At 48.6% G+C, this 24,423-nt stretch overlaps 2 protein-coding genes across 2 annotated transcripts; both read left to right on the top strand.

Annotated features, from left to right (window-relative positions):
• Positions 1 to 923: 923 nt before the first annotated feature.
• LOC146176082 (uncharacterized) lies at positions 924 to 5,315 on the top strand. The gene has a single exon (XM_084580912.1). It carries the CDS (start codon positions 924 to 926, stop codon positions 5,313 to 5,315), a length of 4,392 nt encoding a protein of 1,463 aa, XP_084437038.1.
• A 2,063-nt stretch (positions 5,316 to 7,378) lies between these two features.
• On the top strand, positions 7,379 to 22,840 carry Rpt4 (Regulatory particle triple-A ATPase 4). The gene is made up of 11 exons (XM_084582393.1): positions 7,379 to 7,540; positions 8,482 to 8,561; positions 8,811 to 8,850; positions 8,974 to 9,094; positions 11,725 to 11,839; positions 12,697 to 12,846; positions 13,069 to 13,192; positions 13,457 to 13,639; positions 17,523 to 17,603; positions 19,379 to 19,450; positions 22,628 to 22,840. The coding sequence occupies exons 1-11, from the start codon at positions 7,417 to 7,419 to the stop codon at positions 22,744 to 22,746; spliced, it is 1,209 nt and encodes a 402-aa protein (XP_084438519.1). The 5' UTR covers positions 7,379 to 7,416; the 3' UTR covers positions 22,747 to 22,840.
• The last annotated feature ends 1,583 nt before the right edge of the window (positions 22,841 to 24,423 follow it).

The following is a 24,423-nucleotide window of genomic DNA, read 5'->3' on the forward strand; positions in this document are numbered from 1 at the left end:
CAAGCTAATTAGGATAAACCCTGCAAGGTACAACCCTTTCTGGAACCACGGGTGAAATCTAATACAGTGTGGCAATGATCGATAAACCTAACAAGTAAAGCATGTCTGAACTCTGCTGTGGAGTAATGGGAGACAGCTGACCAGTGACCATGTGAAAACCCAAATGACCCTAGTCCACTGGAATGCGTCCATGGATGTAGAAAACTACAGCAGATCCCTGGACTAAGGGACCAACCGTTCGACTCTAGCAACATTCAATTTGATTGCAAATGAATTTTGTTCATCATCACCACGTAACCATCATATAAAATGAAATTTCGTGAAATCGGCGAGGAACTTGTAATAACAAAGAGATAATAAGGGCGTTGGCCATGCTCGATGACATGCAGCCCGGCATCCTGGTTTGATTTTCTTGGTTTGTTCTTCGCATCTTGTCATTTTGCCTAACGTTTAATTCTTCGACGCTTACACATCGGTCACCATTTTTTTCCTGTAAGTCCACATATCGCTGCTTCAACGAAGACAAAGATTATTTCGCTTACACATCGGTCACCATTTTTTTTCCTGTAAGTCCACATATCGCTGCTTCAACGAAGACAAAGATTATTTCGCAGAAAGAAAACGAAACCTGCGTTTGCTGAAACGTTTTACAGTTTTAAGTTATTTGGACAACAACAACTACAGTTCCCGCATGCTCACATCGTCTTCTTTCGGAGCCGCTGAAGGACACGTGTACTAAACCCGAAGAGACGACGACGAAGCGGAGGGAGTAGTGCGAGCTCGGGCCTCGTGCGTTCCTTCCACTCGTGCCGGCGGCATCGTACGGGGCAGACGTGGAAGAGCGTCCTCGCAGCCGTCCTTCCATTCAGGCCCCACCGCTACCAGGAGTGAAGGCGTTGCCGTCCCCAGCCCACCAGGTCCCGATGCGGTTCGGTGGACCGCCCAAGCGGCGCCGCGATGCTGCCGCAAGCGCAGGCCGCATGCCTCCCCTGTGGCCCCCGACCAGCGGCCGACCGACGCATGGGAGCCATTTGTGGCCACCACGTTACCCACCGCTGGGCTCCCCCTTCTACATGCCCTACATGGGAGCACCCCCGCCCGAGCCCCCAAGCCTGAGCGCCGCGGTTAGCGCGCAGGCCAAGAAGGACAAGGCCAAGATCGTCCAGTTCGAGTGGAACGGCTGCACGTTCTACCGCTACATCCCTGACAAGATGTCCGCCGGGAGACTCATGAGCACACCAGGCGAGCCACCCACGCACCAACCGCCGCCACCGCCGCCACCACCACCCCCGCCTTTCGGCAGGCCTCGGTCCTACGAGTGGCACCAGCGACCATCACGCTCGCAGAGCCGCCGGCGAAAGCAAGTCTACCCTCCCAGGGTCGCTCCGCCTTGGACTCCTGGTCCGACGCTGCCGACGGAGAGGCCCGCAGGGGGTGCTGCCGGTGGAAGCGGTGGCAGTAGCAGCAGCAAGCAGTACAGTGCCGTTTCGTCCATGGCCGCCGCCGCCGCCATGGGTGCTGCGGGAGGAGGACCGTTCCGTACCAGGGAGAACCCTCGGATACCGCGAAAGGAGAGCAAGCCATCGGCAAGTCATATACATTTGCCCCCATTTCTTGCGGCGCCTTCGAACAAGTCTGGCGCGCCAGCGAAAACTCCATCGCCTCCCACGGCGACGCACGTCCAGGGTCCACCTCGCGCCGCCGCATTCAAAAACAGGGATTCTCCACTGACCGCCGTCGCACCGCTCCCATTCCCTTTGAGGGCCGCCTTCGGGGCCGACGAAAGTGGAGCGTCGCCGTCCCTGTCAAAGAGGACAGAGCACCAGGCGGCGGCATCGACTAACCAAGCCAAGTCCAAGAATTCTGGAAGCATGACTGTCCGTCGGTCCCAGGAGGCCAATGTGCCAGAGTCAGAAGCGCTAGGAGCAAAGCCCAAGAAGCCACAGCGCATGAATAACATGACTTTCAACAAGTCCTCGACAGAACGCCCCAACGGCAACTCGGCTTACAACAGCAATAGCAACAGCAACAAGACATTTACAAGAGCACCACCTTTCAGGAACAGCCCTCGGGTTTACAGCTCGACGGTACTCAAGGACTTTAATCTTGGTGGCAAACAGGAAGGCCGCGGTGCAGCCGGAGACGGCCACAAGCCTGTTCTGTCCACGCCTAAGGAGTCCCCGCCCAAAGAACAACGTGCCGCTCGCCAAGATCGCCGGATCCGCTACAAGGCAGAGATCGTCGGCTCCAACATCATCGTGACTCGGCAAGAGAACAGCCCGGACAAAAAGCTAGACGGGAGTGCAGCAGTGGCGCCAAGCAATGGGCAGAAAATTTCGGCCTCTCCGAAGGCATATGATGGAGACAAAAAGAAAGCAAGTGATGGTTCACCTGCATCGCACAATCGCCCTGTCGGAGCCCAGAAAATCGATGCAGCCTGCTGGAAGACCGGCGAAGAGTCAGCCTTCCAGAGCCGTATCCTGCATGCCGCCTTACTGCACGGAACCAATCTGGCCGATGTAGGGCGTGCACGCGCGACTGCAGATGCCTTCACCCAACTAACAAACTTTGAAGTCAATGAGCAGTTTGATCGCTTTCTTTCTCCGGGTTCACGTTACGGCACCCCAGAGAAACCTGAATCTAAGGCCGACCCGACTTCTCCACCCAAGGATGACAGACGCGATCAAAAAAACAGAAGTGTATCGGTCCAGACTCTAGAAATGGCAGCGACCCCGTCTACATCAGAAAAACTGGAAGAGAGCAAGCCAGGAGATGCTGCTCCAGAAGCGCGCAAGAAACAGCAAGATCAGATTCAAGAGCCGGAGGCTAGCAGTGTCGTCGAAGCCGAAAAGCAGGCTGAACTTGTGGTGAATGGCTTATTTGAACCTCTCTCCGAAGGCGAGCAGGAACCCTCGCCGTTGTCATACGCGGAAGACCCGCTCACTAGCAGCTCAGAGATCTACCTGGACAGTTTGGTATCAAACGGTACTTCCACGCCTTCCCCCCGTGAAGACGACTGCCGCAAATCAAGCTGCGCCCCTGAGAATTTGAATCCAGAATGCCCGGTGGCTCGTCTAGAAGAACTAGATGATTTTCTCAAGGAATGCAGCCCTATCAAGGCAGCGCCTCAAAATAAGCAGGAACCACAGGGAGCTCCTCGTAGCTGCGGATCTTCATCAACTACCCCGTCGGACGCCATCTCGAGGGGAACCAGCGCAGAGTCGGCGAGCCCACACGCTTCGTCGTCGCGAGAGTCCTCGTCTCTGTCTAGAGGTGACGGCTTTTCTGACATATCTGCACCCCGTTCACCCCTGTCCAAAGACCCCTTGGTGCCTGACAATACGTCGCTCGCAAGCGATGTGATCCTCATCAACTTCGCCGAAGACACAACCACGCTCAAGGAGCACCTTGACGGCTTGGTGGCCGACTACAAAGCGAAACAGGAGTTAGATGCCTCCAGCATTGTTGGAACTGCATTCTGTCCGGACGGTGCCAGCATCGATAGCGCCAATGTCCTAGAAAAGCACACCGGGTCCTCCCCGACTAGATCAAGTGCTCCGGTGCTTCAGCCTGCCGACGTCTCACCACGAAGCATGCTCCAGATGGCATCAGAAGAAACACGTTCAGCAGGCGGAGACTTCGGAACATCGTCAGTCGCCAAGGAACTGCCTCAGGACAATAAGACGCGTGCTGCGAACACTCTTACCGAGAGAGGCGACTCTTCAAGTTTCAAATTTCCTGCCTCGGGCTCTGGTATCATAGGTGGTGAAGTCCGCTCCGCATACGACGCATTCGGCTCCGTCGAAAACGGTGGCCACCGCTCCCTGGCTTCGTGCGACAACTGTGGAGTCTACTGTAGCACCACCGGCGCCATGAACAGCGAGAATTTCGCACGTCTATGCTCCTGCAAAACACAACAGGGTGCCCGGGCCAAGTGTACCAGGCCGCCCGTTTCGGTACACATTGACGAAGCTCTCAAGGAAGAGTACAGGGATCCTGAAATAGTGCCTTGCTTCGTTGAAGAGAGCGTCGAATACTTACTACGGAGCGAAGACGAGGAGTACGAAGAAGTTATGAAGCGTCGCAATGCCGGCCGGAACACAGGTTATCACGGGAGTCGTGGGCCGTTTGCAACCGGCTGCGACGAGAAGACTACTGCACTTCAGCGCTACCCGGAGAATAGCTCGAGCTGGAACAAGATAAAGGCAGGCTCCGAAGCTTCAGCTATGGCGGCCGCTGCAGAGCGGTGTTGTAGTGAGGCCACGACCACCGCCGCTTCGCGGGCACTCATCTATGACTGCCCATGGTGGACGTATGACCAGGGCCCGAACGACAGCAAGAGCGCCAGCAACGCGGGCCTGGCCAGCTGCGGCCAAGCATCAGGCACTTCTGTGATCGCCACTGAAATTGCCTCTAACGCGGCAGCTGTTCTGCATCCATGGTCGAGCACCCTCAGAGCGGCGGCAGCTGCCGCAGAGACCGGAGTCCAAGGTTCCCTAGGGCCGGCGTCAGTTGGTGCAGCGGCTGCGGCCGCTGACAGCGGCAATCCTTGGGCACCTTTTCTGGCCACCGCCCAGTCCTTTGTTGGACCGAAGAAAGAAGCCGCTATGTCTTCGGCAGATCACGAACCCGCTGACGAAGTGGCACGTCAACTGGCACGCTCGGATACTGACTTCACGGCGATGTACATGGAGGGACAGCCCCGCAAGCCGTCGCTCAAGCAGCGCTGGCCTAACGAGGTCGGCACTACTGGCACGACCGCAGCCGCAGCGACTGCCGGGCAGCAGCAACGACGTGCGAGTGGTGGAGCAGGTGCGGGCTGCGACAGGGACTCCCTATCCTTCTACGAGTTTCCCATGAACGAGCAACATGACGCACTCCCACCCCAGCAGCATTCCCTGAGCATGGAGACACTCGTCGGATCCAATCGACTCGACGCGGTGTCGACGGCATCGACAGGTGGTGGGGAGCGGCGGCTTGCTGAAGGAGAGCCCATGCCTCCACCAGCAGAAGTGTTGGGTCTCAAAGCATCCTACGGAGCACAGAGTCCAAACGCCCAGTACTGCGAGCTCGAGCTGTACGCGCCGGTGAGCAAGAGCGGACCAGCCGTCTGCGCAGTGGTGGTTCCGCCCCATTCTCTGGCCGAGGGAGACGGGGCAAGGGGAGGAGAGGTCCTGGTCGAAGCTGGACCAGGTGGATTTGCGGAGCCCCCTGAAGACACTGCATGCGCTGACAAGAAAGTTGCGGAGGGTAACGCCAAGCCCGTGGGCAAGATCCGCAACAGGTTCCGAGATCTCTTCTGGAAGCACAAGTGATGGACCTAGTCATAGCGTTCACTCGCTTTTGTTCTCGCTTCTTATCTGCCTTCGTAATAAGTCTCTCATAATTACCCATTTCTCGTATTTGAGAGGCTGCTTCCGAACCAGGCAGTTTTTTTTTCTTTTCTTTGTTGCTTGTTCTCGTTACTTCGGGGAAGTTTTCGCGTCTGCTTGTTACTTCTTTTTTTTTTTTTTTTTTGTAAGCTCCCTCAGACTTTTTTGCTCATTGTAAGGTGCATTTCTTTCCTGAGAATGATTGGAGTAATTGGCGGTATCGGATTCTGTTTGCAGTGATCGCGGGACGTTGTTCTGCTGATAGACACTCGTTGAAAGACGTTAACTGTTTAGAAGCACCTGTTGTCTGTTCTGCTTAGAGCTTTGCTTTTGTGCATGTTAAGTTTCGAATTGGCCTCGCTTTCCATGTTGTAAAAGTTCAAAAAATTACCTCACTGCATTGCTGTGTGCTCTTGAAACAATGTAAGCTTTTGTCGAATAAACTTGAAAGCAGGCTTGTTTTGTCGAGTACGCGTTTTGTCGAGTACGCATAATTTCATCTTGTCAGTGTGGGTCCTGTAGGCCGAACGCGGTTCACGGGGTGGGGAGATGTCGCGCACTTTCATACGGGTTGTGTAGGGAAATGCTTTGGTACATCCCCTAGAATGCATGGTTCCTTCGACAGTTGAAATTTACAAAACAAATAGCATCCACTGGCTGCCATGCTAAAGTTCGCTTCTGTCCCCCCCTCAGCACTTAACTGGACCACCTGACGTACTCGCATACGTGTTGTCTACCTTTATTTCTCCTCATATTCCCCATCTCACACGAAACTAATCTGAGACCCTCCTAAAAATACAAACCAAAAGATGTTCACAGCACCTTACTACACACGATATCGGCCACCACCTACAAATACGAATGCACATTCTGTGACGTTACAAACGCCCTACAACAAATGGTGTGGGGATGCAAGGGGCCACAGAATACGATAACTTCCAGGCACCTAACGGAAGAACAGTAGGAGATCCCGCTGTCAAGCCCCAGCCTGGATGACCAGCGTAAGCTCGTCAATCGGACTAGGAACATGGCTCGGGTCCACGGCTTCCTCGAGTGAGGAGGCTACCCACCTCCTGATCCTACGCCTCCCAATACGCCTGTTTATATGTACTTTGAATCGTCCTGAGATTAACTACCTAGCACTCTCTTGACGGTGAATTCAAATGGGGAAGTCCGATAGGAAAAACGCGTATCTGCCGCTGATGTCTATGTAGGTAATACGTGGCCCCGCTTAATAATAACAGTAATTGGTTCACTGGAAAGGCGCAGTATCTGTCACACTTGATCTGTGGACACCTGAGCTGCACCGTAAGGGAAGGGAGGAAGGTGAGAGTGAAAGCGGAAAGAGAGAAAGGGTGCCATAGTGGAGGGCTCCTGAGTAAGCCCGCCATCCATCCCAAGCGACGGAGGGCCGGAGCTCCTTCATCCGCTGGTATAAATAAAAAGTTCTACTTCTCTCTCTTAACGTGCACTGACATCGCACAGCTGCTCCTGGCCATGATGGAGCTGGGACAGGTAGGTCACCGCCGCTCGTGGCGGGGGCTAGCCTGCCACCGAATTTTTATCTGTTGTAGGCCGTCATTGCACCCGCCACCTCCGGCTTCGGTGGTGGACGACGGCTGTTGTTGCGCGCGTCTATCTCTCCCTCTTATTTTTCTTTCTTTTTTCTCTATTTTCTCTTCTTTCCACACGAGGCAGCGGAGGTGGCTCAGCTATAGAGCCAGTAGCAGGCCCGTGCATTTTCTTTTCCTTTTTCCTACAGTCACAACAACCCGGACGCCACTTCGTTTCGCCTCCATCGAAACGCTGCCGCCGGTGATCGTGATCGAACCCGGGTACTCCAGCACAGCTTCTATTACGCATTCAAAGGTCGCAACTGCTCACGATTCAAAATCGCCGCGCTATGAGTTTCTGGCTGCCAAGAACATGGCCAAGGCAAGGTAGATCCCCAAGAAGCCTCGTCCAAATCGTAAGAATGGCTACAAAAAAAAAACATACGAGACAAATCCGTATCTGAATTCCCAGTCGCAGCAAAAAGAGAAACATGGCGGCCGCTACAGTGGCCACTCCGCCGGTGTCTTCTCCAGGAGAGCAACTGGAGAAATGTCGCGAAGATTACCGCAAAAAGCTCACGGAGCACAAGGAGATTGAAAGCAGGCTCAAAGAAAGTGAGTATCAGATAGGACCGATGGATCGCCGTTGCCGAGTTTTGCGTCCCAAAACTACGGTGTACGCCGGAGCTCGCATTGGATTAACGCTGATTCACGTTCATCAAAATCGCGTCGCTTTAGTCCCCGACGTATCCAGAAGAGTATTCCGCACTAAGTTTCGAAGTGCAGACGTGAGAATTTTTACCGTTGTCGTTGTACTAGTGTATGTAAGGACTGCTTACCTCTGTAGCTAGCATTGCACCGCTAGTGTTATGCTAGGTGACTCGCCGTAACCATCTACGAGCTTTCTTCTCATTTTTGTTTTAGTAAGAATGAATGAGTTCCTTCCTTAGTATTTACTGTTTTCGTTGCATGTCTGGCGGTTTGTCTTACCTGAGAAGCGTGAACCGTTTCTTTTTTTTTTCTGTCAGAACTGGATTCAATCATACGACGTTCAAACTGAAAGACTAGATCGGACTGACTTGCGTAATACAAAACTGCCAAAAACCAACGAAATGGAAGAACTCAGACGAGTGCTGGTTTCCTTTTTATTCAATGAAGAAAGCAATGGGCCACGAAAAGGAGTGTCGGTGATTGCGGTGTGCCAATGTGTGTACACATACAAAAAAAAAAAAAAAAACCGCAAATCAGTAATTTTTTTTTTTTTTCGCCGAGATAACGCTTGGCGAAGTCGGCTGTTATAACTAGGCATACCATTTAAAAATTAGTTTCAACTGCCGACGGAAGAAGAGAATTTCTTGCTTTTCATTTCTTTTTTAATCATTGGTACGCTTCAGTGCTGCTAATCTTTCACAGTGGTGTATTTCAGGTAGTTCTTTTTTTTTTTTTTTTTACTGCACACCGGTTTCCAAAAACGTGCGAGTGATGCATGAGTCAGCTGTTATTTTTGTTACATTGCTCCCGTTTCATACAAATGTCAATGAATCAACTCTTTACAGTGCGCGAACAGCTGAAGGAACTGAACAAACAGTATGAGAAGTCTGAAAATGACCTAAAGGCGCTTCAGAGTGTTGGCCAGGTGAGTTCTTAACGATGAGAAGGTAATGGTCATGGTGCATTGTCTTTGGCATAATTCATTTCTTTTCGTGGCATCTCCTGATGAGATATGACTAGTATGTGCAAGATAGCTGTGATTTTAATTCAAACAGGATGTGACCTCGAGAACTACAAATATTTTTATTGGCCTGCTGGCCTCTGCTGTTGTTCTTGCTTTGCGAAATCGTTCATTCTAAATGAATCTCCTTTGAACAACGTGTTCTTTTTTTAGATTGTTGGCGAGGTTCTAAAGCAACTGACAGAGGAGAAATGTGAGTTATTTTGTCTTTCTATTGCACCCTTCTACCATCTTTCTATTGCACCCTTCACAATTCAACCTAGATGCCGAAATTTTTCTCCTGGTTAGTCAGCATGTTGTCGATATTTCATTGCAGTCATTGTCAAGGCAACCAATGGGCCACGCTATGTGGTAGGATGCCGGCGACAATTGGACAAAGCCAAGCTTAAGCCAGGAACTCGTGTGGCCTTGGACATGACCACCCTGACCATCATGAGGTTAGTGCAGAATTAGCATTGTTTGTGATGAAACGCTTTTAATCTACCCTATGGTAAGCATGGCGGCTGTCAAATTCCAGGAATTCAAAATATCACTCGGACTGAGTATTGCGAGGTGGATCAGAGGTATTCTGCGACACGGTGGTAGTAATGGCTTATTAAAAACTAAACAAAAAGAGGAAAAGAATGTTGCCGGCTGCGGCACTTTCTATCTAATCTTAAGCACCCAAGCTGTAGCCGGCGAAAAGGAAAGGGACAGGGAGAGCATAGCGAGAAGTACAGAGGGGAGCAACAGCAAGAAGGGACGGCGGGGAGCTTTGTACATTATTTACAAAGTATAAAAGTAAACTAAAGGCAGTAGACCTGCCTGCCTTGTTTGTTTGTTTGTGTGATTTGTTTTCCACTGTGGTGCACAGTGTTTTCAAGCAATCAGGATGAAGCCATTTACATTTGGGGTTAGAGGACGTGGCATGGGTTGTTTAATTTCTATAGCTAGGAATTACTTTCGTCGTTGGCACTCACGACACGTCTTCACATAGTGTGCAACTTCGGCAGGCAGTCGTGGCCAGTAGTACCAGGGGTGTGAAACTCCCTATACCTACCAGCGGCCACGAATTACAGACGCTAGTGCCAAACTCCCCATTATAGGATTATAGCGGTAGGGGGCGCGTAAAAAATGGACTTGACGGGGGAGGCCGTATAGCGGACTGGTCCAAAAAAACGGTGCGCTGAAGGGGGTGTCGGTAAGTTGCTTCAAGCAGCGCGGATCGCGCGCTCGTGTGTGCCCGCGCCCGGGAAAACGCTCTGCCCGTGGATTTTCTATCACATCATCGTTCTGCCGCGGCGCGACCGGCTCGCGGCAGGAACAGTGTGATGGAAATAAAAACCACAAGCATAGCGCTCTCGAAGGCGCAGGCGCTCGCGAGCAAGCGTACCCGACCGCAGCAAGAAATAGCACAGAGAACAGCAGATATTGTTTCTCTTTTTTATTAACTGCACGTGAAACAGAAAATGAAAAGATGCGACAAGGTATCCCTCATACCAACGCACTTTATATAGCTAACAGTTTACAGTAGTGTTATGTGTTCTGCGCTAACATTGTAATCTTGGATGCTTGCTTTATCACTGCAAAAGAACCCAGTTTGCCGGCACTGCTTCTGTCAGCATGTGCACAATTGATATGAAATTAAATATAATGATGCACATATTCATTCTACGCATTCCATACCATCAAAGCAATGTAGAAACATGAGCAAGTGCCTGCGTTCTAGTTACCTAGTAGTTGGTATTTGATGCAAGTAATCACATGTCACTGTGCTATACATAATCAAAATGCATGATTAAAAATTTACACTACCCTTCCTGGAAGAACCGTCTTCTTCGAAACGCACGTCTCTCCACAGTACATGAAGGTAACAAGTTCAACAACACGAAACACAGAGGATATCGCCGACTGTAATGGCCAGCACAATCAGCAGACGAGATGGGTCCACGGAACTGGAGGTGCACGCAGACAAGTCTCTCGTCTCACGAAGGGGCGAAGAGCCAGCAGGAATGAGATGCACAGAGTAAAAGAACCGCGACGAAAAATCGCGACTTTGGCCGATAAGCCAACACGCAGAGAATTCACAGCGCTAGGCTACGCAGACGACGGTTCTAATTCAAAACGAGCGGAGTCGTAACGGTTGCAGCGGTTCACGCGAGGACGAAGCAAGCCACGCAGCGCATTCGGCGGCGCCGTCAGTGCGAGGGGAAAATTTAGGCGCGAGGGAGAACTCCTCCTCCCAGCTTTTTCTTTCCTCCTTTCGCCCCTGCTTGGGAGAATTAGACGGGACGGAAGTGCCGCTGACTTTTCGCGGCCTGGTAGTACTTCTCCTGGATTCGACGTAATGTGCGCGCAAACCCAAGATGGCCTGCTGTGGGCTCATCGTGCAGCGCCTGCAGATACCTCTTATTTGATGAAAAAAAAAAACTCAATCCTCAATTTTTTTTTTATTTTTTTTGCTACAAATACTTTTAAATTGTATGTAAAACCTTCGCAGGATATTTCTTTTGCCATCTGAGATGGAAACAAGTTGCAGAGGGCTGGTTTCCAAGTTGATCAACCGTAAACGTAGGGGTACGGGAGCATTCTGTTCATTATTTACATCTTAGAGTCACCATTGTGCTGCGCGTCTGCTTTGCTGTCATTCGTTGACAGCAAATGGGCAGAAGCAGTGTGTGGTTGTTTCATTGACATGACGGTTGCCTTTAATGGGTAACTTTTACAAAACGTGTTCCTCTGCAACTGCTCTTTGATCTAGTTGTGCATAATAGTACACCTTTCTAGGGAGGTTTCTGATTAAAATAGTTGTGATTTCTTACAGTACTCAATACTTGCGAGATCTTATGGTAAATAAGGCCTCTTGTCACTACACACTCTGCACGTCTGTGCAGCTTTGTTCTTTTGGTAGGATGTTTGACTCTCTTGGCATAGCAGTGATGTAGATAAATGTACAGTTTGCTTCAGTCTCGGTGCCTTGAAGTGAGCATTAACTGTTACCTTGGCCATGTTCGCTCAGTTGTGAAATTTCCATTTCCGTATTCACGTGCAGTGTTTTTCATACAAAAATGTGTGCCTCCGGCCATAGGTACCTGCCTCGCGAGGTGGACCCTTTGGTCTACAACATGTCACATGAGGACCCTGGCAACATCTCCTACGCCATGATTGGAGGCCTTGCGGAGCAGATTCGTGAGCTACGAGAGGTAAGCACAGCTCAAATTGCAGCTGAAAGAAAAGCTGCTCAAATCAGCCAAGCTCGTTTATCATTCTTTTACAGAAAAAGCAGTTAAAGTGTGCCTTTAAGTTGTTTGGCTTATTTGTACAAATCCAGGATGTGTGGGGCACGGACTTCTTTCTTCGCAGAATGCCACAGAATATTACAAATGAGGGACAGTGAATTGCCCGTCGACTGTGGGCACCTATTTCTTACCCAAAAGTCAACCAGTTTTGGTTCTGCTGCAGCAGAACTAGCAGTGCCGTTAGTTCACGTCACGATTCTGGTTGCCTCGTGAAACAACAACCTTGGGAATTTTTTGTTGGCATGTTTGCCTCTCTCTACTAAATAACTCTCAGAAATGGCTTTCTTGAGCCAGACCTTGCCTGGTGCATCAGTTAAACCAGCAGATTTTGTGTTTTGCCAGGGTTCCTTGAGTACTGAATGTTTTCTCTCGTAACAAAGCTCTCCTTTCAGCAGTAATTTCAGCAGATCTCTAGTCTTTCAGGGGTATAGTTGACCTAGAGATTATTTCCGTTTCAGACTTACCATGACATGAAGATTATGTTTACATTGGACTTATTTTAGATTTTTTTTTCACAATCAGATATGTTCAGGTGCAAACACAGTTAACCCTCATTGTCCTTTGTTTAATGCCTCGATGTTGAGTTTGCATTCGTGACATTCAAATTTGCTGCTCTTTCCAGAGTGCGTTGTTTTTGTTTCGTTTCTGATGTCTTAACTTACTTCACAAGCTTTGTGACGTTGACGTCTGTGTGTGGCAGCGAAGCAGAAATGTGGTGGGTGGGGAAGTGTTTGAGTGGGATGTTTTTCTTCTCTTATTAGGTGATTGAGCTGCCCTTGCTGAACCCTGAGCTGTTCCAGCGTGTGGGCATCACCCCTCCTAAGGGCTGCCTGCTGTACGGACCCCCAGGCACGGGAAAGACTCTGCTTGCACGTGCTGTTGCCAGCCAGATTGAAGCCAACTTCCTCAAGGTGTGTGCGCTTGTTTCTTGTGCAATCTGCCTTAAGTTCCAGTGCGTATCTTGTCTTGTGTGTCACGTGATTCTTGATGTAGGTGTACCTCCTTCTCTTTGATAGAATAGGGACTTGGTTTCTTCATTTTTTGCCAGCCACTGAGCATCGGGTTTTTCCTGCAATTCTCGCTGGGCTTGTATCGTGACTGTTCTTATAATCCTTGTCTTGTCCTACCTGCAGGTTGTCTCAAGTGCCATTGTTGACAAGTACATTGGTGAGAGTGCCAGGCTCATCCGCGAGATGTTCAACTATGCTCGCGATCATCAACCGTGTGTCATCTTCATGGACGAGATCGACGCTATTGGTAAGTGGCTCTTCTCAAAGATGCCAGGCTGTCAAGTATTTTCTGCTTCGATTTTAAGGTCGGCTGTTTTGTTGGAGTGCACTGAAAATTTATTATGGTCATTTTTGACAGTGCTAAATGTTATGACTGAATGCTTTTTTTTTTTCTTTTTCTTTTTTCATCAAAATAGTATTGTAGTACGCCTTTTTGTGGCTAATGAGATTACCCAAATCTGGCGTGTGCATGAGAGATTGCTGACTTTTTCACTATTTTTCCAATGTCCAGGAGGGCGCAGGTTCTCGGAAGGAACATCTGCTGACCGAGAGATTCAGAGGACCCTCATGGAACTGCTGAACCAAATGGATGGCTTCGACTCGCTGGGCCAGGTCAAGATCATCATGGCCACCAACCGTCCCGACACCCTGGACCCTGCACTTCTGCGTCCCGGTCGTCTCGACCGCAAAATCGGTAAGTTGTCGTTCCCGTTTCCGTTTCCAGACACCGCTATCTCACTGTCAGTGCAATGCAACACGCACTGTTGTGTTCAAAATTTAATAAAAAGTATTCTTCCCCCTTCTCCCTTTTTTTTCATTCATAAACATGCAACTGCAGAGATTGTGCTTCTTATAATGAGCATACTTTTGGGCCCTTTCAAGTTCACTGTATGAAGATTCAATTAACTGCAGTTTATTTTAAAACTTCTAATTTGACATGGGCAAATTGCAGAAAGATCGGAGTCACAAAGCTAATTGTTCACGTCTCGATGAAAGCAGCCTATGCATTTCCAATTGCATTTGCAATTGTCTCGTGATTACGATTGTGTCCATGTCAAGTGGTTTACAACAGGCATAGCGCACATCGGTCACACTTGTTTGTACGTAGTAGGACATATCGTGTGACACTGACTTGGAGCAATAGCACTACCTACAAGGAAGCTCATGATGCAGAATTTTAGAAAAAGGCACCAGTCACTAATTAGACAGCGATGACAGTCGCCAGGGAGGCCATCGGTTGGTGCAACTAGGCCACACAGCTGAAATGTTCATTCACTGCTCGCACTTGCATTGTCCCCTTGTAAATCAATGAGTGTGCGCCTGCGGGCAGCAGTCGTGGAATACATGGCTGAATACGTACCTTCGAACCGAGTTACCACACCACGCTGAATTCTAGGAATTTTATTTGCTGATCGAGCTTTATCGTTTCACATCCTTGTATCCCTTATATTCTACTGTCAAACCTCGATATAACGAACACGCATATGACGAATTAGTGAATATATCGAACTCTTCCAAAATATTTTTGTCAAACACATGTATCTTTAACTTCCCATAGCGAGGGCGATTCGGCATAAAACGGATATAACAAACTTCGCGGCGCCAAGCACTACCTCACTTTAATAGCAGGAGGCAGGCTTTTTGCACTGCAAGTGTGTTGTGCAGTGCAGCAAACGTTCAGGACTACCTCGCAGGCACTGACAGCGCCACTTCAGCAGCAGCGGCAGCAGCACGATCGAATGTTGCTTTTGCCTTTTTGAGTCTTTTGCGTTTTAGTGTTAGCAGCGGCGTGACCGTCGTAGCATTGGGTGCAGGCTGTGTGGAGGATCGTGTTGAGTGTGGTGCACGGGTGTGCGTAGTGCTATGATGGCGGTGAACGTGAAATAAAGAGCAGCACTGACTTTAAAGACCAAGCTCGAGATAAAATCGGGGCCTTCAAGGCAGTTTACAAGAGGAGACTACTTCCTCCATGTATGAAGCAGAACCTGAAGATAGACTTGCTGGGAGCATTAAAGCGGCATGGGACAGCGTGAAAGGCGAAACTATTGCCAACTGCTTTCGGCACGCAGGTTTTGTTCCAACAGAGGCCCACGCATCAAGTGACAATGGGGACGGTCCCGACGAAGCAGAAGCAGAACTCCGCGAGCTCGATGAGGCCTGGAACGATTTTTCGCACCTTGTTGGTGACATGCCCGCAACAATGACTGTAAAAGACTTTGTAGGCGGCGGCGACATCGCAGCGACCACAGCTGTACTGGCGGACGCTGAAATCGCTGCGGAAGATTTTGAACATCCCGCAGACGAAGCTCAATCTGACCCTGGAGATGATGAGAACATTTCGACTTCACAAGAAGCACTTGCTGCATTAGATTTATTGTGCCGCCACTGCAGTATTGAGGGCAGTGGGTTTGCCCTTGTTGAGTGTTTGCAAACTGTGGAACAGGGCGTTATACAGAACGCGATCAACGCAAAAAAAGCAAGCCATGATAACGCAGTTCTTTGCGCGTAAATACCGTAAAAACCCGCGTATAATACGAGTTTTTTTTCCAACTTTCAGCGTTCCAAATTTCCGCCTCGTATTATTTGCGGATCCCAACCAAAATGTCAAAGTTTTGCGAGAAGTTTTGGTTTCGTTGTTGCCGCGTGGCTACGGCTTGGCTTTGTTATCGATGTGCGGCTACGGCTTGGCTTCGTTGCCCTAACGTGGCCGCACCCCGCAGTGGCCACGACGTCGAGGTGTCGTCTCTTTGTTGTTGAGTCGTCGAGTGCGCACAGCATCAGCGCATGTGCTCTCGTGCAAACCACGGTTCGCGAAAAAGTGCACGCTTTTTTCTTTAAGTGAACGAGCAGGATGCCAGGGTCTCGGAAACAGTACTCGGCTGCTTTTAAGAGAAAGGTGATTTTAGTTGCTGAAAACATCGGCAACAGTGCGGCCGGGAGGCAGTTTGGCGTCACCGAGGGAAGCATTCGCGGATGGCGACGACAGAAAGAAGCCCTTTTCGCGTGCAAGGGAATGCGAAGAAGCTTTCGCGGGCCAAAGAATGGCGCATTCCCGGAAATTGAACTCGCTCTGACGGAGTTCGTACGAGAACAGCGAGCATCGCATCTAGCTGTGAGCGTAGAGCTTATGCAAGCAAAAGCTAGGGAGCTTGCAAGGGAAAAGGGAATTCCGAGCTCCGCCTTCAAAGCAAGCAAGCACTGGATACATCGCTATATGTGCCGTGCTGGATTCTCGCTACGCCGGCGAACCTCGATTTCACAAAAGCTGCCCGAATCCTTCGAAGAGCTGCTGGTGGCTTTTCAGCGCCACGTGATTTCTTTGCGAAAGACCAAAAACTTTCAGCTGGGGCAAATAGGCAATGCTGACCAGACGCCGGTTTACCTGGACATGCCATCGCCCCTCACCGTCCATGAGAAAGGCTCTAAACAAGTTTGTATCCGGTCTACTGGAAACGAGAAGACGCGGGTTACAGTCATGCTATCGTGCACGGCAGACGGCCGCAAGCTCCCGCCCTATGTCATCTTCAAGCGCAAGACAATGCCGAAAGGTGAGGAGCTGCCGAAGAATGCCATCGTGAGATGCCACGAAAAAGGTTGGATGAACGAGGATCTTGTCCTCGACTGGGTGAAGTCAGTGTGGTGCAAACGGCCCGGTGCACTGTTGTCCTTTCCATCCATCCTCGTGCTGGACGCGTTTCGTTGCCATTTGGCCGACTCGGTGAAAAGGCTGCTAAGCGACTGCCGCACAGAACTTGTTGTGATTCCGGGTGGGATGACCTCACAACTTCAGCCTCTCGACGTTTGTGTCAACAAACCCTTCAAGGACGCAGTCAAGCGATGCTACGCGGAATGGATGCGGTCAGGTGAGCCTGCAGTGACGCCGGCCGGGCGGCTGAAGCGAGCATCGCCAGCCACGCTGTGCAAATGGATTGTGGACGCGTGGGCAAGCATCCCAGAGGAGCTTGTGCGCCGTTCGTTTAAGAAGTGCGGCATCTCAAACGCCCTCGATGGCACAGAAGATGAGTACCTGTGGGATGATTTGTCCGACAAAGAAATTTCCGAGGAAAGCGCTGCTGAAGATGAAAGTGATTGAAGTGTGAGGTCCGATTTCAATAAATGTCTTGTTTTTTCTCTCTCGTATTATATGCGGTAAAAACTTTTTTTTTCCATTTTGCGTCTCCAGAATTTCACCTCGTATTATATTCGGGTTCGTATTATACGCGGGTTTTTACGGTAAATGGACGTGACCCAAGTAAGCACCCTCTGAGTTGCTATGCCTTCTCCGATTGAATTTAGCTGCTCTTGCATGTATTTCCTACGAAATTTTATATTATGAATTATGGATACAGCAAACTATTTTCCGACTTTTTTCGTTATAACAAAGTTTCACTGTAGTATTCACCCATTCCTTGCGATCTTGAGGGAAGAGCTCCACGTTTCTGTGCATTTTTGCCGGCAGGCATTGTGCTTATTTTGGTGGCACTTGTAAACCTGTTCCTTGTCTCTTGTTTTATTGTATTTATCTACACTACATGCACTGCCCCCCCCCCCCCCCCCCCCCCCCTCACCTTTTACAGAGATCCCGTTGCCAAACGAGCAGGCCAGGCTGGATATTGTCAAGATTCATGCTGCACCCATCACAAAGCACGGTGAAGTTGGTGAGTGGAGAACATTTTTAGGTTCTTAATTTATGACTTCTTAGTTTGATTCAGTCATGAATGCAGCACTGTACGCATACGCCTGACCAGCATTCCCAAGGAGCGTGTCGGTCGCGCCTTCGAGAAATGCGGAATACCAAACACACTTAGAGGTACTGAAGAGGAAGATGTCTTCATCAAGAGACTCCCGGCAGATGATACACTTGACAGTGACGATCGCGGAAACACTGAATTCGAGAACACTTACTGGGTGCATACACCCCACTCCTGCTCGCGGTACTAAACGCAAAGAGGCGCGAACGCGGCGCATGCTGGCCAGCAATTCCTGTGCTGCTGCCCTGCGTCCGAGCTGGAAGCGGTCTGCTACTGGTCTTAGAACTGAGCACCATGCGGCTTGCGCAATTGCCGGGGGCGAATGGGAGCTGCTCTTCTCACAGTGTGGGGAATTTTCTGATCAAGCATGTTGGCGCAAGAAATGGAGCGAAGCAGCACCCATATATGTAGGTTCGTGGCACTATTCGCCGCATGGGGCAGGTAGCGCTAGACGTGAAATCGTGGAGTGCCTGCGCTCCGTTCAATATCAATATTGAATATATTCGAAAGCTATGGCCTTTCGAATACATTGAGCTTTCAGGTTTCTTGAATTGTCAGTCAACTTCGCAAAATGATGAGTTATTGAATCTTTACTTTTTTTCTACCGGGCAACCGATTGGCGACTGCTGGTTAAACAAACTAATCAGTGCCTTTCATCCATATATTATGGTGTGCCAAAGCTTGTAGCTATGTTTGCAAGAGAAAAGGTTCCGAAAGATTGTTTTTAAAGCCATTCACATTTAATCTTGGCTTATATAAAGGTTTACAATTCTGATAATGCAGACATAAATAAATCGGAATAAACAGTGCGAAGGACAAGGACAAAGATGAGAAAGATAAACACAGCCTGTGTTTGTGTCTTTCTCACCTTGGTCCTCATCCTTTGCGCCGTTTATTCCAGTGAGCAACCAACTAGCCTGCACTTCAACGCTTATAATTCTCTGGTCCCTTGAAGTTTTAATGAGAGTCTACTGTAATGTGCCCTACCCATTATTGTTGCTTTTAAACAGCTTCTTTGTGTTCATAATGCTAGTCATACAGTCGAGCCCACTTATAACAATACTCAAGTGCCAAGAAAATGTCATTGTTATAACCAATAATTGTTTAACCGGGTTTGCCAAAAAATGCAGTCAACATAAGGGGGCAAGGGTAGAGAAACGGAGTGCTCTCCTCTCTTCGTATCGTGGGCGCAGTCCACTCGTCTCGAGGGGCGGAAGGGTGACATGCGGTGCGAAATGCGCTCGCTTTGCGCGATTGCGGACGCTCGCGTTTTCGTCGGAATCACGCGTATTTTATTTTGAAGCTGGGTCACAGTAGCCGGTTTTAATCGTTATAACCGTTAGTGCGGCAACCCATCATTGTAGTAAATGGATTTTTTTACTATTGGATACATAGTAAATTTGACGGTGACATGGCTGTTCATTGTTATTGCCGATATATTGTAATAACCGGTATTGTTATAAGTGGGCTCGACTGTAATGCATTTGCACTTCTCGTTCTACCCTCTCTGTTTTCGTTTTTTGTTGCCGGCCCAGTATTTGCTTTTATTTCCAGAATGGGCACAGTTTACCCTGCAGCCCAAGAAGGTTGAACAAAACTAAATGAAAAGAATTTTTTGCAGGTCACATATAGTTTGTCTGACTGCTCTAGTTAACTGACCTTCCTTCTCTTTGCTTGCCCAGATTGGGAGGCTGTGGTGAAGCTCTCGGACGGGTTCAACGGCGCAGATTTACGCAACGTGTGCACCGAAGCTGGTAAGTATCTCTGCATGTTGTATAATACTTAACTTGTTACATAATGGTGTGGCAAGCCTTGGTACACCTGGATAACCTCTTTTGGGTGCCATTGCCTATTGCCAAAAGCAAACCAGGACCCGTATCCCAAGTTTGCACCGTTTTGGAAGTGTCACTATAGCAAATCAGCAGATGACAGTTTTGGCTGGTTTTCATTTTTTGGGGCAATACGGCGACTCCCAGACCTAACAAGACACACCAGTTTGAGAAATTGTTCACTGTATGAGAACCAGATGGCACCACTATGGCTGAAGTTGGTGTCATGTCCATGTTCTCAGACATTGAACAGTGTGAGAAACTGCCAATATTTACTCAATGCAAACGTACATTGACTGTGCTAGAACGCTCCATTAGTTCTCTGGAGTCTGAACATCCCACGTCAGGATCAGGGATGTGCAGCATCTGGCAGTGTTTGCTTATTCATCAATAAGAATACTAGTCAATCACCAGTGACATGTCACTGATATTTTGGGTATATGCTAGAGGTGGTTTTTCGACATCATGGTTCTCGGCAGCCTCTGTGCTGTGGCTCCGAGTTGAGCTTATGAATTAACTCGCAGGTTAGTTTTCAGGAGTCAGTGGGCATGCGTGTTTATTTCTTTACTGCCGTTAAAATAAATGCATCGGGGCAGCATATCGCAGTTCTTGCATGTCTGAATTTGAATTCTCGGCCATGCAGTGAGGCCACACGAGAAGATCTCGTGTGGCCTCACTGCATGGAGAAGAGAGGCATCTTCTCAGCACGTCAACTCGCAAGACAAAAAAGAAAACAAGGATGTGTGGCCTGCTGGGCCGCAAGCACATAAGGTCCGTTCGATTCAGCTGCACTCTCTTCACCAGTTTCGTAAAATTCCGCGGTGGTGCCGCAGGTGTGCAGCGCCAGTTGCAGCGGTTCAGGTGCGGCATCAGTGCCAGCTGCTTCCTAAACGAATGTTAGAGTGCAGGCCGGGACCGTATGCTAGCCTTGGCGCCGCCAACAAGCTGTGGTCGGCTGTGTGCAACTCTCGTCAACCGACGCCAACGTCCCAGTTAACTTGATGAATTTTAAAATAGTACATGACAACGAAGTTTTGCCGTTGACCAGCCGCCATATTTTTGGCTTGTGTGTTGTAATAAACAGCGAAAAGGCCAGAGTAATTATTCCACTTGTCAATGAGGACACGATCGAGTTCGCCAAGAAAGCGGCTTCGCGTACTTCACATCTAAAGTGAACACACGCATATGGTGTGATGCGTGCTGATTACATACTTCAGTCAAGACCACGTGCGTTTAGATCGCCCACTGCCGCAATTATGCATCTATATGCATATTATATGCATTTGCACAATGCATCCTTACTGCGACTTGCTATTTGAAAATCTTCATGTTCGGGATGATTAGCATACACAGACAATAGGATTCATTCATTCATGAATCAGTGTCGAGTAACTATAAAAATTGGCAGTGATTTAGCTTCGGTTAAACTTAGTTGAGTTTTAAATGCTACAGCTGCATGACTATACTTAGGATAGCTTAGGCTACGCGCTGAGCAGCGGCCGGGGTTTCCTTCTCCATAGTTGGTCGATTATGGCCGCGCGCTCCTAGCTATATATGCACCACACACACCTCTTCCCTGCACAACCAACGGAAAGAGTGATGCGCAGCTGGCGCCGGCTATGGCTATGACGTCACTTCTCCGGCACTGGCGGAGCTTGCGGCAAAGCGCAGCCACGACTGCAGCTCCCACACACCAGCTGCTGCCTTTGACGTCACACGGCTCCTCACGCACGCGCAGCTTAGCCCACGCTGTGCCACGCGAAATGGCTCGATGACTAGCATAGTGTTGCTTTCGCAACAAAAGCCGACCAGTACTATGTGTGGACCGGCTATAGCTGCCACTCGCATATCAGCCAGCGCCAACACGCCAAATGAGACGAAGTTTCAAATAGCACATTGCAATGAAGCATTGATATGAACCAGCCTCAATGCATGTGCACCACGTGCGGCAGCTGGCACGAAGCACTCAACTTTTACTGATCACGATTGAAGTCAGCATGCATCATAACGCATGCACGTGCTTACTCGTTAGACGTGGTTCGAAGTACACATTGTCGTTTCTTTGGCGAACACAGGCACCGTTCTCATTGACGACTAGAATAAAGGGTCACTTCACTGTTTATCACTACATGCAAGCCATCGTCACATAAGCTGTCTGCTTTCATGTGGCTGCTGCAGCTGCACCATTTCGGCACTGACCGCTGAAATGGTGCATAGTTTTGCTGAACTTTTCATGAACTCGACCTGCACGACATCTGCACTTTTTGAAGCAAATGGCATCGTGCAGAGGGCACCATGTTGCATTGCTAAAACGAATGGCAAAGTGCAGCACCACATGAATTGGTTCACCGTAGAGCAGGCGAATCAAACAAACCTATAAACATCCGCGATGACGATACGGCCGTGCCCATTTGAACTGGTTGGCAACAGCCCACCAAAAAAATTTTTTCTTTTCAGCAGACAGGTGTGCAGTCATCATCATCAGCAGCTTGGTAAACAAACGTGGTCGCGTTCATAAATGTGCTTGTTGGTAGCGTGGAAGTGCCGAAAATGTTGAAAGTGGTGTACTAAAACACGTTCCAGTATTTTAATTCCCTGTTATGGCTTACAAACAAAGAAAACTTGTGGACTGCTACTTCAGAAACCTTCGTCGTTCTGGGACTGAAGTCAAAAAGCATTTCGTTGTTGACAGAAATAAAATGCATTGAATCTTATGAACGTTGGCCAGGGCCACTAAATTGTTTCGTTCCGTCGAGAAATTCGTACTTATGGTTTTCGTTATTGGGCTTCAACTGTATTTGTCATACAGGCAGTCTCCTGTAATAGGGGAAACAAGTCTCTGAATCCACCTATTGCAGAATACAAAAGTTTCACTGAGGGACTCTTTAATTAGGCTGCATCTGCAGTGTTGGAAATCAAAATCGTTCTCTAGTGCTTGCACACCATAACTACCACGTGGCAGTAGTTGCAGAAGTGTACGGCTACGATGTTGGTACGTTACTTGGCTCACAAGCAGTGCTTTCACAGGTTGGCGGCCCCAGTTGAAGTGTATGGACTGCCTTAAATGTTGTTCTAAAAACCACCTCCATTTTATCTGCCCAGGCATGTTTGCCATCCGTGCTGACCGGGAGTTTGTGATTGAGGAAGACTTCATGAAGGCGGTGCGCAAGGTGGCCGACAACAAGAAGCTGGAGTCCAAGCTGGACTACAAGCCGGTCTAGAAGGGGAAGCCACTTGGCTCACTGTACACTAGGACAAGTGTTGGTATTCAGATTAAACTTTTTTTTTTTTTCTCAGTCTTTTTCTAACCTCGAACTTTGTCTTGAGTTCTGCTTTTGCATGTTATCTCGTTGACAAATCCTCGACATTGATGCATACAGAGGTGCAACAGCTCAAATGGGACTTGTAGCAATTTTTGGAGCAGCAAAATCTTAGTTTTGGAGCAGTAAAATCTTAATTTGGAGCAGCTCAGAGGAAAAAGAAATACTGCAGTTTGCAGCATGAATTCAAGTTTTGAAACGTTAAACATGGAAGAAACCATACTTTTGGCACAAAAAATGAAAAGATGTGAATATTGGATTGTATGAATGTGATCCAAAGGAAATTTAGCAAGGGCCACCTATCTATCATTGACGCTGCGTGTACCTATTTTTGTAAATAAGTGGTTTGTATTGCAAGGCGTGCTATCATACTAAAAAAAAAAAAATGTGAGCCATAAAACCGAGGTCAATTCTTCAAACTTTTGGAACAGAAAAAAAAAAAAAAAAAAAGCTAGCAAATATGCATTTTTTTTTTTTTTTTGCATCTAGCGTGGTTTGACACTCTTAATCACGGGATCTTGCTCCCAAGATTCACAAAACAATATTTTACTGTCTGCGAAATCCACAGCTTGTGTCATGCCATAGCAGCTGAAGAAGAGCTCAATTAGAAGCCGCGGCTGCGATCAGCCTGTGCCCTAAAGCAAGCCCAGTACAAAAACAAAATGTTAATTCAAATGCAGACACAGGAAAAAGACAAAAAAAAATTTAAAACAGCAACCAAAAGGCGAAAGAGCAAATGCCGAAAGCAGATAAAAAAAGCAAGTCGTACGCAAAAAAAAAAGACGAGTGAGCGCGGCTTCAACCCGTGATTTGTGCCTTTATGGGCTGGCAATGGCTCAGTGGTTTTAGACACGATATTTTAACTAAGGGGAGGTAGGCGATGACTCAGGATATTAGGTTATATAGTATTTTGTACACAGAGAAGTATTTCGACGTTCCAGCATCCATATATGTTAATTCTGGCAGTCGGGCTCTACTGCGGCGTTGTGGAATTCAATGCTGCTGCGTGTTTCCGACCTGCTGACACCCAAAATAAATTTCACATGTACTATCACCTTAGCGCTAGCACAGAAGTCATAACTGATGCATCTTCTACACTATCTGACAACGGGAAAGTGAGTCTCGACGAGACAGCATAAGAAGAACCTTGCTGTGCATGAATGGCCCAGTAAAATACCAAAAACTTCCAAGAGCCACATGAAAAACTAGAGCTACTCCCACTAAGCACATGCAGTATAAAACAGTGTTGTAAGTATTGCTAAAAAATCACAAGTACCACAATGGCCCTTTTAGCAGTGCAACACGGTAGCGGTGGTGCCGATTGTTACAAACGGCCCCTTGCATTATGGAGACTCTTCACGTATCGCGTGAGCTGTGACCCATGCAGTGAAGCATCCTTGAACTGCTTCAGCGTACTCGGAGTGGAGGAAGAGAAAACTATAAGTAAGCATTAGAACGGCGTGACGCCATCTAATAATAAAACTAATTAAAATGCCAGTGACGTGCGCTGCAGTACCTGAAATGTCCCGACTGGCCATAACGGCCGCAGAAAGTTGTCCCTCAGTATGGCAAATGTTT

Source organism: Amblyomma maculatum, chromosome 10 (genome assembly GCF_055883805.1).
Source record: "Amblyomma maculatum isolate TAMU_Amacu chromosome 10, ASM5588380v1, whole genome shotgun sequence".
Taxonomy (NCBI): domain Eukaryota; kingdom Metazoa; phylum Arthropoda; class Arachnida; order Ixodida; family Ixodidae; genus Amblyomma; species Amblyomma maculatum.